The 14,871-nt window shown below is 41.5% G+C and overlaps 1 protein-coding gene across 1 annotated transcript in view; it reads left to right on the forward strand.

Moving 5' to 3' along the window:
• Nucleotides 1-8,654, forward strand: part of CD109 (CD109 molecule) — a 133,232-nt gene extending 124,578 nt beyond the window's left edge. The window contains exons 32-33 of the mRNA XM_065911293.1: nucleotides 1,624-1,726; nucleotides 3,678-8,654. Of these exons, the coding sequence (XP_065767365.1) occupies nucleotides 1,624-1,726; nucleotides 3,678-3,856 (282 nt within the window). The 3' untranslated portion in view covers nucleotides 3,857-8,654. The remainder of the gene's footprint in view (nucleotides 1-1,623; nucleotides 1,727-3,677) is intronic.
• Nucleotides 8,655-14,871: the final 6,217 nt, after the last annotated feature.

Below are 14,871 nucleotides of genomic sequence, written 5' to 3' on the forward strand. Positions count from 1 at the left end.
AATTACATGTTTTAAAATGCTCATGAGGGACTTCCCTGCTGGTCCAGTGGTTAAGAATCCTGCTGCCAATGCAAAGGACCTGGGTTCCATCCCTGGTCTGGGAACTAGGATCCCACATGCCATGAGGCAATATGTGCCAGTTCCTGAGCCCACATTCTAGAGCCCATAAGCTGTAACTGGAGAGAAGCCTGAGCACCTGGAGTTGGTGCTCCACAACAAGAAAAGCGACTGCAATGAGAAGCCTGCATAGCACAGCTAGAGAGTAGCCCCGCTCGCCACGACTCGAGAAAGCCCCAGGTAGCAGTGAAGACCTAGCGCAGGGTTCGTTCATGAGAGAAAAAGCGTTTAATACATCCCAAAGGGGTTAACATTCCTGCACTGCAAAGTCAGCTGCTTAGATCATAGAATATTCTCAGAGGTTTGGTCTTTACACAAAATTATTATATAATGTAATTGCATCATATAATTTTCATGTACTCTTCCCATTGCTGTATGAAAATTACTGATTCAGGAATAAGGTGCATAAAATATTCTGAGAAAGATTAGTGTGGAATTCAAGACTCTTTATGTCTCAAAACTGCTGGCATGTAAGTGTATTCTTCTGACATCTATATGAAATATATATGTGGAGTTGAATTTGAGTTTTAAGTGTTCTTAGGATTTCATGTTATGAGGGGGGAATATGTATGTTTCTTATTCCAGTTTTGCCAAGTGTGAATCAGAATTATATTGCTTTAGCAGTGACTACTTTTATAAAGCAAGTTCCTAAATATTCTCCTTGTTTTAAGACTTCAAAAACCACTTTGGTTAATCAGCTGTTGAAACGAATTCAAAGTCTCTAGATTCTTTTGCTATTCAGCAATTTTAATATATTAAATACTGCTTGACAGTCATGGGCCTAATTTAGGGTTTGAAAAATGCATTTAATGTTTTTATATTTAATAATGTAATTAGGTTTGGAGTTTGTCCTGTGTCTCTGATGTTCTTGTTAATGGCTATTTTTAGTGTCCATTACATTTTGACTGATTAATTTGACTTTTCGCTTCCTGCTAATTGGTATGTAATGAAATGTTTGAAGGAATTTATTAATTTCAGATTCCTTAACCAGTATTGTTTGCCAGTTTGGCATTAAGTACCTTTCCTGGAGGCAAAGAGGCTGGCCTTTTGTACCCCATCTTGATCAGTTACTGGTTGGGAACTGCTCTCCCCTGACTCTGGTTACTTCACTTCATGGATGAGGTGGCTCCCGTGAGCTGAGGGTGATTCTCCAGAGAAGGGGACTGGGGTGAGTCAGTAGCAGCAACCGGGATGGAGTGCAAGGCTGAGAGAAGGGTTTCGCTGAAGCACCAAGGCCAGGGGCATGCACCTTGGGCTCCTGCATCCTTAACCATTCTAATTCTCAGTAAATGTTTCGGTAAAATGGAAGTAAGAACCATACTGATCATGCAAAGATTGTTTTACAAAATAAATGATGTGATTTCTGTAAAGTGCTTACCACAGTACTGGGTGTGTAGAAATGCTGCCTAAATGTTAATTTCTATAACTGTTTGATAAATGATAAGAAATGTCTTTTATCATGAACACAGTCTGCCACCCCTTTAAAAGTCTTCTGTATTTTTCAAGGTAAATGAAACCCAGTTTTGTGTTGATATTCCTGCTGTGAGAAGCTTTAGAGTGTCAAATACACAAGATGCTTCAGTGTCCATAGTGGACTACTATGAACCAAGTAAGTGTGTTCTGGAGTTCCCAGTACTTTAGGAGTTAAGCCAGGCTTTCATTCATTCAAAGTGGCCGTCTACTGAATTAGTTTTATGGGGGAGGGTGTAGTTGGGGGTAGTGAAGGAGGTGGTGCAGCAGGAGGTGAGCTTTCCATTTAAATGAAGACAATTGATAATTTACAAAATACAATCACAAGGTAGCATTTTGCATCTATTAAAATGATGTTTTTGCTCGTAATATTTAAGGTTTTCAACTCACAGTTAAAATTAAAACAACAACAACAACAACAAAACTGACACAGAGAATTCCAAGGTTCTTTTCTTGTTCCAAGCACCCACTCCATCTGGTTCTGGTTTTAAAACAAGACTTCTTCAGTAGAGAACGTGAACACCATCCGTGTTGGCAAACCTCAGTGGGATTTAGCTGTTTCTTCACTGAGGGAGTCTTGTTTTGCTAAAATGTATTTATTAGATTTTTTTTAAAATCATTTCAAGAAAAATATGGTCTGAAAAATAACTTGCGCTTCTTTGATTTTACTGGTAACTTTTACTTTATAAAATATTAGAAATTTATTATGTGAAAGTAGAGATCTGGTTTGGAGATCATCTAAGCTGATCAGGACAAGTCTCTGTTCAGTCAGGGAGTGATTTTTTGTCAGTGTGAGACCAGCAGGCTAACATTTCTGCTTGTAATCACATTCGTCCTGAATAAGCACTCCTAGCGGCTCAGAATCATCAGAATGCATGAGAATCGTGAACATTTTCATGTCCCAGGAAGTTGTAGATAATTACACTTTAGAGTATGAGGAACCTGTCCGCATGGTTGGGAGTCTTTGCAGGGTATTCAAGAGGTAGCACCACCTTGCTCTCCTTCTAAGTCAACAAACCAGTTCCTCTCATCTTTTGCTTCATATTGAAGTTGGGGTAGAGCATTCACCCAGTTCTTGTGGGACATTAAGACTGATGCAGCATTTTTTTTTTTTTTTCTGATGAAAGGATGAAAGACTCAGGTAGAGACTCGGTGACAAAATAACAAATTTACCCAAATTTGTTATTTAATAATCTAGCTGAAAGATTCTCCAATTGATATTTCTCAGGTGTATGGAGAATATTTTAAACATTTAAGAAGCAAAAAAGATTCAGTCTCCATAAAGTTTTTTTTTTTTTTGTGGAAAATGACTTATGTATTGGGGGGCATTTAAAATGAAAACATGGGTAAGATCAGGATAATAAAACCCACTTTGAAAAACCCTAGAGTCAGAAAGCATATTTATAATATTTAAAACAATGAAAAACCATGAAGGAATTTGAAAACAAAGTTTCTTAAAAACTGTAAAAATAAAAATCATTTATGCCTTATAGTAAGTTTATTATAATGCTATTGGTGCTTTATGTAGTTTTTAAAATATTAGCTTGTACTACAAAATTTACTCAAGTTCAGTAGTTTTAGAGACTGTTGTGCTTAACATTTTAAGACGCTGGAACAAGGCGTCACACAGAGTTCTTTTCACATTTTTTTGCATTTTAAAATAAAGCCCACGTGAATATTTCTCTTCAGGAGTTCTAATGATTAGAACTTTACTTGAAGGCATAGGAAATATCGTCCAAAAATGAAGTCTCAAGGAGGCTAAAACACCCTCAAGGTACAACCTTTCCCTTTCCAGGAAGGGTTCCAGGTTGCGCTTGACCTGGGCCGTGCAGCTGGGGTCTGTTTTTCCTCTTTTAATGCCGGCCAGCTGCTGGTGGTACAGAAATTGCACTTGAAAGCACCGTTTCTCTCTTGGACTTGCTTCGCAGTTTGGGCTCCTGGCAGTTTTGCTGTTTTTCTTGTAAAGAAAAATAAGATGATGTGAAGAACGGAAAACTCAGAAAAGTGTCTCGAAGGGCTCTTAAGTTTTGGCAGAGTACCCGTTTCCAAACGCAGGAGGCATCTAAAGCGACGTCTGCCTCTTTGAACAGGGCGGCGAGCGGTGAGAAGCTACAACTCCAGGGCGCAGCTGACCTCCTGTGACCTCTGCGGGGACGCGCTCGCCTGCGGCCCCTGCGCCCGCGCCGCCCCGGCCCGCCTCCCGCGCCTGGCCGCCCGCCTCCTCCTCCTCGGCCCCGCGCTTCTGCTCTCCTTGCAGCCTTGGCCGTGATTTGTTTCCCGAAGACTCCATGAAACACTTGCATTTCCAAAAGCCACACGTGACTGTCTTGTCGTCATAATCAGATATTACCTCTGCTTGGAAAATCAATGTTTTTCTCTTTATGAGTTGGGAGGCCGGTAGAAGTGGGGGAGATGTATTAATAACAACAGGTCCTTGTGTGTGTAGCTGCATAGATGTTTTCTTTCCCCCCTGACTTCTGTGTGGAACAAAAAAATAAGAATTATTGCAGCTGTATTCTTTTATTTTCCCCTCTTAAAATTTTTTAGGATTTTTTTGGAGGTGGTGGTTTCTCCAGAATAAATGCATTATTTTAGATGATTCTTTTCATTTTTTAGAAGAAATGAGTGAGCCTGGATTCTTAAGCACTGCTGTATGTCAGTCTCTGCTTTAGTAGTAACCGTGAAAAGGCCCAAGGGAAGAGCTTGTTCTGTGCCTTCCGTATCCACCCCAAACTCCTGCCCACCCCACCCACCCCAGCTGCCTCAGTGCTGTGCTGAGCTGGCTAAGTCGCTTAGTCCTGTCCGACTCTTTTTGATCCTATGAACCTGCCAGGCTCCTCTGTCCATGGGATTCTCCGGCAAGAATACTGGAGTGGGTTGCCATGCCCTCCTCCAGGGGATCTTCCCGGCCCAGGGATTGAACCCACGTCTCCTGCATTGGCAGACAGGTTCTTTCCCACTAGTGACCCCCTGGAAACCCCATGGTCTCTACATCTTTCTTGATCAGATATAGTGTTTTTCTTTAGGATGGAGGTGGTGATTTTTATTTTTTTTTTAAGGAAAATGATGTTGTTCCACTCCAGATGTAGTCGCATACCCCATCCCTTGCTTTTCGCCTGTTTTCCCTCTGGAGGGAAGCAGAGAGACTGGGCTTTGCTGTGCTGCCCATGGCTCAGAGGTTGGGGTCACTGGGAAGTGATCAGAGGAGCCCTGGGTGATCTTCTCTGTGAACCCAGCCCACACGCAGGCTTTGTTCAGGCTGAGGGTCAGAGATCATTGCCACATGTGCCTTTTGGGGCTTGGACAAGAAGATCCTAGACCAGGAGACACATGTGACAAGTCATGGGGGATGATCAGTTGGAAGCTGAAAGTGTTAGCCACTCAGTCGTGTCTGACTCTTTATGACCCCATGGACTGTATCCCACCAGGCTCCTCTATCCATGGCATCCTCCCCAAGGTTGCTGGAGTTGGTAGCCATTCCCTTTTCCCAGGGATTTTCCCAACCGAGGGCTTGAACCTAGGTCTCCTGGATTGCAGGTGGATTCTTTACCATCTGAGCCTCCAGGGGGACACAACCAAATTCTGTACGAGATGCAGCGGACTGACCTCCCTGTGGTCTGGGAAAGAAGCTGGGGTTTGATGGGGGTCAGAGAGGTGTGAAGCACTGTACAGTGTTGGCCAGGGTCCTGTGGAACCTTCTGGATTCAGGTGTCTGAGCGTCAGACCACCACTGACATCTAATGCTTGCTCTGAACCTTACAGAAGATTCTTGAATTTTGAGCATCTGGCTCATTGGTTACCTGGTATTTAGAAGGATAATACTCATTTATGTGAGTGAAGTTTTAAAGAAAGATTCCTTTCTTCTCCCTTTCCTGTTTGTCTTCTTTTGTCACCTCTTTCTTTTTTCATTCTTCCTTCCCTTCCCTTCTTTCTTTCTTCTTTCCTATTGAAAAATATTGAAATATTTTAGATACATCAAAAAATGTAAAGATCTTTTACTAAATCCAAAAAGTGGTTTAATTTTACTCCTGAACTCAGCATTTATCTCAAGGGGATGTAGAAATGTAATTGTCATGGGCTCCAAAGAAGCTATGTTATACTATTTTCAGCTGTTTAAAAATAAATCCAAAATTAAAACATACAAATAATATATTTTAAAGTGAATTTTGAAAAGAATATTTTTATTGTAGTGAATTTAAAGAAATTACAGTGGAGTGGATATTCATGGATTGCTTATGGATATTTTGGACACAAAGGTAGGAATTACTAATTTCAGGCTTTTAAAGCTTAAATCCTGAGTTTAGAAAATAGATCCTTAGAGGATGGTCTATGGAGTGAGAGCAGTTAAATAACAGATATATAATTTTCTTGTATATACTTTCAAGTGGGGAAAAGTTTTTAGTTGTGTTACCCCTTTGAAACAGTCTGATCCAAAAAAGAGACTTGGGTTTGGGCTTTCCTGTGTGGAATTTTTGGCTTTTATATGTTAGGACTTCTTTGGAGGTGAAAGTATCTTAAAATGAACTTGGAGGAGGGTATTGGCAAAGGATCCCGCTTCCCCTACCCCACTGCCCAGAGAAACTCAGACTACCCATCAATAGCTTTCGATTCTGTAGCTTATATACTGTTCATTCCAGACTTCAAGTATAGAATCTTGAAACACAAGAATGAAAAGCCATTGAAAGACGGTGTACATTTTAAAAAATCTATTTCCTCATTTAAAAACTAGAGATCTGATATTTTTTTGTGTGAATTATTTCAGAGTTTTGGGTTAAACACTCACCTTGTAACTAATATTTTAATGTATTAAAAATACATTACAGATGTATTAAAACATATTGAAGGTGAGGAGGAGGATGGGATTGAGGAGGAAGAGCGGGAGGGGACGCAGTGGGAGGGGCGGTCCATGGTTGGAGGTGCGTGGGCAGAGGGGATGCCCGCGTCTTCCTCCATCACGCCGCTCGGAGGCAGCCTCTGTGACAGCCGTGGGCTGGGATGAAGAGGGTCCAAAAAAGCCACAGGTATCTGGGTTAAAAGAGAGCAGTAGTAGCAGGAATTGACATTATTAACTCTTCTTCACATGCTATGAGTAACAATTAGAAACCTTGTTGTGCCTTTTACTTTCCTGATGGTGAAACTTCTCCAGTGCACTCAATTTCACTTACTGCTATAAATCTGAAGTCTCTCCTTCTTTCCTGCCAAGTGGGAACCTCATTATTAAGACACCAGCATATGCTGCTTCCAGTTTTGACTGGCCAGGGGTTCCAGACATGGAATGTTGGGAATAACTAGTAGCCACATAAATTCAAGGACAGATCAACACTATTGTATTTGGTTTCAACACGTTACTGCCTTCAGTTATAATTCTAAAAAAGTAATTAAAACCCATTAAAATATGTTGGGTCAATGAAAAAATTCCTTTTATTGTATTGTCCTATTATACTTTAGTAAGATTTTAAAAATACTCTAACAATAACTTTGGTTTAGTATTTTGGTTATATTATAATCTGTGGAACATTGTGTTAAAATCCAGATATATGCTTATTGCCTAACAGTTTGTTGCTTACATATGCAATGCTATATTCTACATGTGGGAATTTTCAGAGTTGTACATAGCATAATTCTCCCTGTTTCCGTTTTTTGAGCCTGAGTGTAATAATTTTTTTAAAAAAGGTTATATTGAACCATAATTTCTTTTTATGTTAAATTTAGTTACAAATATTCTGGCAACAGAATGCTAGTAATCTTTATTTTGATTATTTTGATCCAATTCAGTTATTCTGATATCATTCATTTTGATGTCATTCAACATTTCTGACCATCCAATTTTAAAAATTGGAGCTATGATTTTTCTTTATCATTCTTTAAAGGAGCCATTTTATTAGTCTTCCAGCATGTAATCTGGAGTTTTTTGTAACAACCTCATTTCTAATTTGCTTTATTGAAGTTTAATACTGATTTTTATAAAAATATGTTGTAAATAGCTCCCTGACAATGTTCTTTAAATGAAGACAGTACTTGGAGTTCGTCAAGTAGCTCCCATGGGTCCTGGTGCCATTACTTATTCCTGGGAGCATCATTTTCTTGCATTTTGTAAATTTGAGACAGTTAGTGGACTGACTCTTGGAGAAGCTTCAGAACCTTATATACCCTAAGAGGCTTCTATTAGAAGAATATTCTATTTTTTGTCTGTTTTCAAATTTCAGTAAAGCATAGCACATTTAAGAACTTAAAAATTTCCTGTCATCTACTCAGTTGATATTCATGTTAATATTAAATATCTTAAGTTGTGTTGGGAGTAATTTGAGGTGCAATTATTTTATCACCACTTTCTTCAGGAAACTAAGCAATAAATATACATTTTTAATAAAGAATATATCAGTTGTGGGTAGGCTTGTTTCAAAACTATTTCTATCCATTGAATTGTGTTTTCATGTGCCTCATCATAAGACAGTGCCACATGCATCATTCCACAAAATGTTGCCATTTCATTTCAATAGTTATAATATAGAAAAATAGACATTTCCTGGGTGATTTCTGAGTTTCTCACTTCACAGGACACTTACACATTGGTATGTGTGTGTCTTTGTAATAAAGATCATATTAGTACATATTTAAGAAAAATTCTGTGTCACGAGACCATGATTTACCTCTCTTCTGTCAGGGTATTGAATCAGTGGTAGAGGATAGTTCCATGTTCCACTTATAGATCTTTAAGATTTATCTTTGATATAGTTAATAGAATGTGGCTCTATTCTGGTCCTTCAAACCTTTATGTTTTGGATTTCTACTGAGGTGCAGTTGATGTGGTAGAATCAATTTCTTTTGTACACAGTAGGCTTTATAAAATTTTATTCATAAATCTATTTTAAGACCTTGTTTGCATATAAGAAGGATACTATTGAAATAAAACATTTTCACAGAAACTAAAGCTTTATATATTGAACCAGGGTGATTCTGAAAGCTTAAATTTTAAATGTTAGAGTATTGTTATATTATTAATTGTACTTGATTATGTATTCAATAGAAAATCATGGTTTATCAATAAAAATGAAAATTTCCATCGATTTATTACCAGTGCTGTTTTTATTTTCTATCATATGTATAGCACATCTCTTTTACCTAAACCTATTTAATGGAGAGAAATGGGATGTCTGAGAGTAGATTTGAGGGGTGATTATTGTGTTAGATTTTGACATAATGAAAGGAGAGAAACTTGGCCACCAGTAGCCTTCACTTCCCTCCTCACTCTTTGCACTTGTTGTTGGAGTGGGATGTGTGAAGAGGTAAGTGATATACAAGTGAAAGATGTGAGGTGAGGACTCACTTAGCTTCTGGAAATTATGCAGAAATACAGAATGCACGGACTTCCCAGATGACACTAGTGGTAAAGAATCTGCCTACAAATGTAGGAGACATGAGAGATGCAGTTTTGATCCCTAGTTTGGGAAGATCCCCTGGAGTAGTAAATGGCAACCGGCTTCAGTGTTCTTGCTTGGAAAATCCCATGGACAGAGGAACCTGGTGGGCTACAGTCCGTGGGCCACAGAGTCGAACACGGCTGAGTGACTGAGCACAGAATGCTCAGTTTGTATACCCAGGAAAATGGAGGCATGGACTCTTGCATCCGCAGACCAACATTTCAGGTTTATTTTCCTGATTTCTCCTTGGTGTTAACACTTTTCTTGCCACAAATTTTCTAGGCTTCTGTGAAATGTTAAAGATAGCATGCATGCCTACACAGTCCGACTCTTTGGGACCCCATGTACTGTGGCCCTCTAGGTTCTGCTGTCCGTGGAATTTTCCAAGCAAGAATACTGGAGCCAGCAGGTATTGCCTACTCCAGGGGATCTTCCTGACCCAGGGATTGAACCCACGTCTTCTGCATCTCCTGCATTGGTAGGCAAGTTCTTTGCCACTGAGCTACCTGGAAAGCCCCCTAAAGACAATACAATGGTTCTCAACTGGGTGAAACTTGGCAATGACTGGAGATTTTTTTTTTTTTTTTGGTCACAACTGAACACAGTGCTACTGGCATCTACTGGGTAGAAACCAAGGATGCTGTTAGACGTCCTGCAGTGCCCGACTCCACAACAAAGGGCACATATCAAGAGGGGCAAATATCAGTAGTTCTAAGTTTGAGAAATTCCTTAGTTAAATGATGCTGGGAACTTCTAGATCACTGAGTCAGCTTAATGACTCTAGTTAATTAATTTAATGTCTCAATTCAATGTCAATGAATTCCTTAAGTCATTGGAATCACTGAGAAGATATTAATGTTTAGATCAACAAATAAATCTGTATCTCAACACGAGAAAACTTAGGTTGGAGACTGGGGAGTCCCTTGGACTGTAAGGAGATCAAACCAGTTCTTCCTAAAGGAGATTAGTCCTGAATATTCATTGGAAGGACTGATGCTGAAGGTAAAGCTCCAATACTTTGGCCACCTGATGTGAAGAACTGACTCATTTGAAAAGACCCAGATGCTGGGAAAGATTGAAGGCAGGAGGAGAAGGGGATGACAAAGGATAAGATGGTTGGATGGCATCACCAACTTTTGGACATGAGTTTGAGTAAACTCCTGGGAGTTGGTGATGGATGGGGAGGCCTGGCGTGCTGCAGTACATGGAGTTGCCAAGAGTCAGGCACAATTGAGCGACTGAGCTGATGTGCGTAACTTTGGGTAGAAGGTAAAGGAATTCTCCCATTCTCCAGTTGAGTTGTTCCTTCTGACTGGGTCCCTTTGAAGCTCACAGTGCTCTGACGTCATCTCTGATGCTCACGGTGGACGAGATGGGGTGCTCTACTGGGGGGGATGGGTTCTTTTCTCCTTCCTACTCCTGCCAGGTCATCGTTTCTGCTAAGGTGTTTCAAAATGGGTCCTTGAAGAAGGTTCAGGTAATGGTGTATTCAAGGTTCTTGCTGTTGTTTTAGTTGCTAAGTCTTGTCTGACTCTTTGTGACCCCATGGACTGTAGCTCACCAGGCTCCTCTGTTTGTGGGATTCTCCAGGCAAGAATACTGGAGTGGGTTGCCATTCCCTTCTGCAGGGGATCTTCCTGACCCAGGGATGGAACCCACGTCTCCTGCATTGGCAGGTGGATCCTTTACCACTGAGTCACCTGGGAAACCTGTATTCAAGGTTATCAGTGATGAATTCAGATTATGGAGGTTCAGATATGGGGGTATTGTACCCCTTGATCTAGTTTTGTTCATCCCACCAACTGTATAGGAACGTGAGGCATCACCTCCCCCACGAGGACCCCTCCTGAGCTGGCAGAGCACCTTGTGGGTGCATCCCTGAGGCACCCCTAAGCCTTTCTTTTCTTCCCAGTTCTGCCATCCGTTCTGCATCCTGAAGTTCCCATCATTTTCGCTTTCTTTGTCAGTGACTCCCTCTCAGGCAAGCACTGTGTCTCTCGTTTTGCCTTCAGCTTCTTCTTCACGTCCCATGAGCTGGGAGCCAGAGCCTTCTCTCTTCTGTCTGTTCACCTGTGAGGTCATGTCCCCAGGGAGGAGGAATAGTGAGAGGACTTTGGAAGATTCTTTGCTCTGATGGGTAGAGACTTTTACTCTCTTTGATTTTCTCGAAGTTTGGAGAACTGTGTGCGTTCAGCACGAGGGGGACATCAACTGGCAGGACACACAGAAAAAGATGGGATGACTTTTTTCTGAGTCAGTGACAAGAGAGCAAATGCCTCCAGTTTCTCAACAAGGGACGTGACTCATTTCAGTACACCCTGCATGTTTCAGGGTGTTTTGCCTGGTGACTACCATCACAGTTTAAGAAGGAAGACCAACTGGAGCCCATACGGGACAGAGAAGCCATAAAGATGTCAGGATGAAAGAGGAAGGGATGTGGGGACACTGAGCTGGTGAAAGAAACCACATGGACTTGGACACTTTCCTTCAAATATCCCAGATGCTGCCACCTGCAAGCTCACATTGCAGAATTGTTACACGTGGGCCGATTTGGGCACGTGTCAGGGGGAATCAATTTCAGGTGCTGGTAACTACATGGTCCTTAGAGTTGTTAAGCAGAGGCTCATGATCACTGGGGGCTGATGCTTTTTAACTTGGTATCTTATCCATTGCTATTTTTTTTTTCATTATTAAAAATGGTAGGGGTGAAGAGGTTTTCTGGTTGAGCCCTGGTTACGGATTGAATCATGTTCTCCAAAAGCCATGTGGAAGTCCTAACCCTCGGTACTCCAGAATGTGACCTTATTTGGAAATAGGGTAGTTGCATTATAAAAGAAGTCGGCTGCATGAAGACAGAGATCCAGAGGAAGAACACCATGTAATGACAAAGGAAGAGATTTGAGTTATGGGGCTGCAAGCCTGGAAACGCCAAAGAGCACCCAAAGACTAGACGTTGGAGAGAGGCAAGGAAGCATCCGTCTGCAGCTTTCAGGATGCTCCTTTTCAGGAGCAAGGTCTTTTTGACACTTTGGATTCAGACTCCCCGCTTCAGAACCGTGAGACAATACTTTACTGTGATTTTAAGCCACCCGGTTTGAGGTACTTTGATATGGCAGTCCTAAGAAACTAATACAGCTCCCCAGAGAGGTTAAGTCCTGGCGACAAGTTCTACAACTTCTATTTTTTTGCCTTTGCAATTTAAGAGGAAAATTGGGACTTCTGCCTGGCAAGTACGAGGCATTCCGTAACAGCAGTTGACTGAGCACTGATGGCTAAGCGCCCACATTTATTCTTTGCTCTCAGCATCCCTGCCCCGACCCCTTCACTCCCAGGCAGGAAGACTGGAGCTGCTCTCCATTTGAGACAGTGACAGCGAATAGAGCTCTCTTGAATACCAGCTATAATCATTTGATAATGATGGTCTGAAGGGGTTCTGCCAGGGATTTTGAGGCCACTAGCCAGGTGGTGCTAGTGGTAAAGAATCTGCCTGCCAATGCAGGAGATGAAGGTTTGATCCTTGAGTCGGGAAGATCTCTTGGAGGAGGAAATAGCAACCCACTCCAGTATTCTTGCCTAGAAAAATTCCATGGACAGAGAAGCCTGGTGGGCTATGGTCCAAGCGGTCACAATGAGTTGGACGCAACTGAGTGCACACACAACCTGTACCCACTGATAGGAGTTGGAACCTCTTGAGCATAAGAGCCAGAGTCAGCTGTGAATGTCTGTAGGGGAGGCAGGGCCAGGTATTGGCACCTGAGCTGGGAATTTACCATGGCTGATTTAGGGTCTCAGTGTACAATTTAGCTTTTAGGTATTAATATATTGCCTTGGACTTGAACTAATTGTTTTTACTGGTGTTAGTGGCTTCCCAGGTGGTACTAGTGGTAAAGAACCTGCCTGCCAAAGCAGGTGACATGAGAGGTGGGTTCAATCCCTGGGTCGGGAAGATCCCCTGGAGGAGGGCATGACAACCCACTCCACTATTCTTGCGTGGAGAATCCAATGGACTGAGGAGCCTGGTGGGCTGCAGTCCATGGGGTCTCAAAGAGTGCTTGCACACTTGCACGCCGTCTTGATTCACATACCACATTTTGAACCAATGCTCTTGTCCTTTACCACCTCTGTTTCCATATTTATGGTAAATGCTATCTAATTCATGTGCCCAGAGTATTCTGTAGGTTCTGAACTGTATACTTATAAATAATAAAATAATAATCATAAAGATATGTACTAAAGGCCCTGGCATTCTTTGAAACCTCAATATGGCAGATACTAACTGCCGTCTTATCACACTCATGTTTCATCTCTTACAGCCCCTAACACTACCTCTAACTCACTAGATATTCATAAATGTTTAACTAATTGATAGAATTTGACGTAACTGCAATTAAGAACATATCCACATGAATAAATAAACTATAGGAATGTAGTTACAGGAGTTAAGGGAGAAAGGATGGAAAGAAAGAAATGAAGAAGATGGAGAAATATGGACTTGTTCTGAACATAACTATCAGGTGCCTTATTAAATTTCAGTTGTGGTATTTGGAGAATTTCAGCTGACCCCCACTATAGGTGTATATATTTTTAAGATTTATTTAGTCATTTGATTTTTTGGCTACGGTGGGTCTTCACTGCTGTGTGCGGGCTTTCTCTAGTTGCGGCGAGCTGGGGCGACTCATTGTTGTGCTGTGCAGGCTTCTTGTTGAGGTGGCTTCTATTGTGGAGCACAGGCTCTAGGTGTTTGGGCTTCAGTAATTGCAGCACCTGGGTTCAGTTGTTGCAACTTGAGGGCTCCGGAGCGCTGGCTTAGTAGTTGTGGCACGTGGGCTTAATTGCCTCGAGGTATGTGGGATCTTACTGGATCAGGGACTGAACCAGTTTTCCTTGCATTGCAAGATGGATTCTTAACCACTGGACCACCAGGGGAGCCCCCACTATAGATATTTAAGACATGTGTTTTAAGTGCTAAATACAAAGTTCACCTTAATTTATAAAGTTATGAGCAAATATGTCTCTATGTGTTATTGCATTAACTTCTTATTGCCCTTGCCCAAGTGTGCAGGAGCAAGATTTCGATTCTTCTTAGCTTTAACTAAGTAATGAATATTGTAAAACAAAGAATATTGCCTACCATCCAGTTCTAGAAGGACTGAATCTTTAGCATTTCAGTCATGGATTGACAGTGTACCCTGAAAGGAATTCAGGGTGAAAAATAGGATGAAGTACTCTGTGTTTTGGAAAAACAGGCCCATTAGATAGTGTTATGTATATCTTAGGGAGAATTTTAATAAACCCAGATTCTTGCATCTTTCCACACATAGAAAAGCACTAAAATCATTAACTGAGATATCTGTTCCTGGTGACTAGTGGTATTTTACTGAGATCTGTGCTTGACTTCATGTATTCCCTATCCAAAGATCACGTATACACTGGCTTCTCTCCCTGCCTCTTCAGAGCAGTTCCTTAAGAGCTACTGAGGGGTTGTTTTTCAGGCTTTTAGAGATCAATAAGGTCCTGAATTGGAGAAGGCAATGGCACCCCACTCCAGTACTCTTGCCTGGAAAATCCCATGAATGGAGGAACCTGGTAGGCTGCAGTCCATGGGGTCGCTAGGAGTCGGACACAACTGAGCGATTTCACTATCACTGTTCACTTTCATGCATTGGAGAAGGAAATGGCAACCCACTCCAGTGTTCTTGCCTGGAGAATCCCAGGGACGGGGGAGCCTGGTGGGCTGCCGTCTATGGGGTCGCACAGAGTCGGACACGACTGAAGCGACTTAGCAGCAGCAGCAGCAGCAGCAAGGTCCTGAATACAGATCCAACTTACAGCTCTTCTATTGTGCATTTTACTTTCTTTTTTC

Source organism: Muntiacus reevesi, chromosome 19, assembly GCF_963930625.1.
Source record: "Muntiacus reevesi chromosome 19, mMunRee1.1, whole genome shotgun sequence".
Taxonomy (NCBI): domain Eukaryota; kingdom Metazoa; phylum Chordata; class Mammalia; order Artiodactyla; family Cervidae; genus Muntiacus; species Muntiacus reevesi.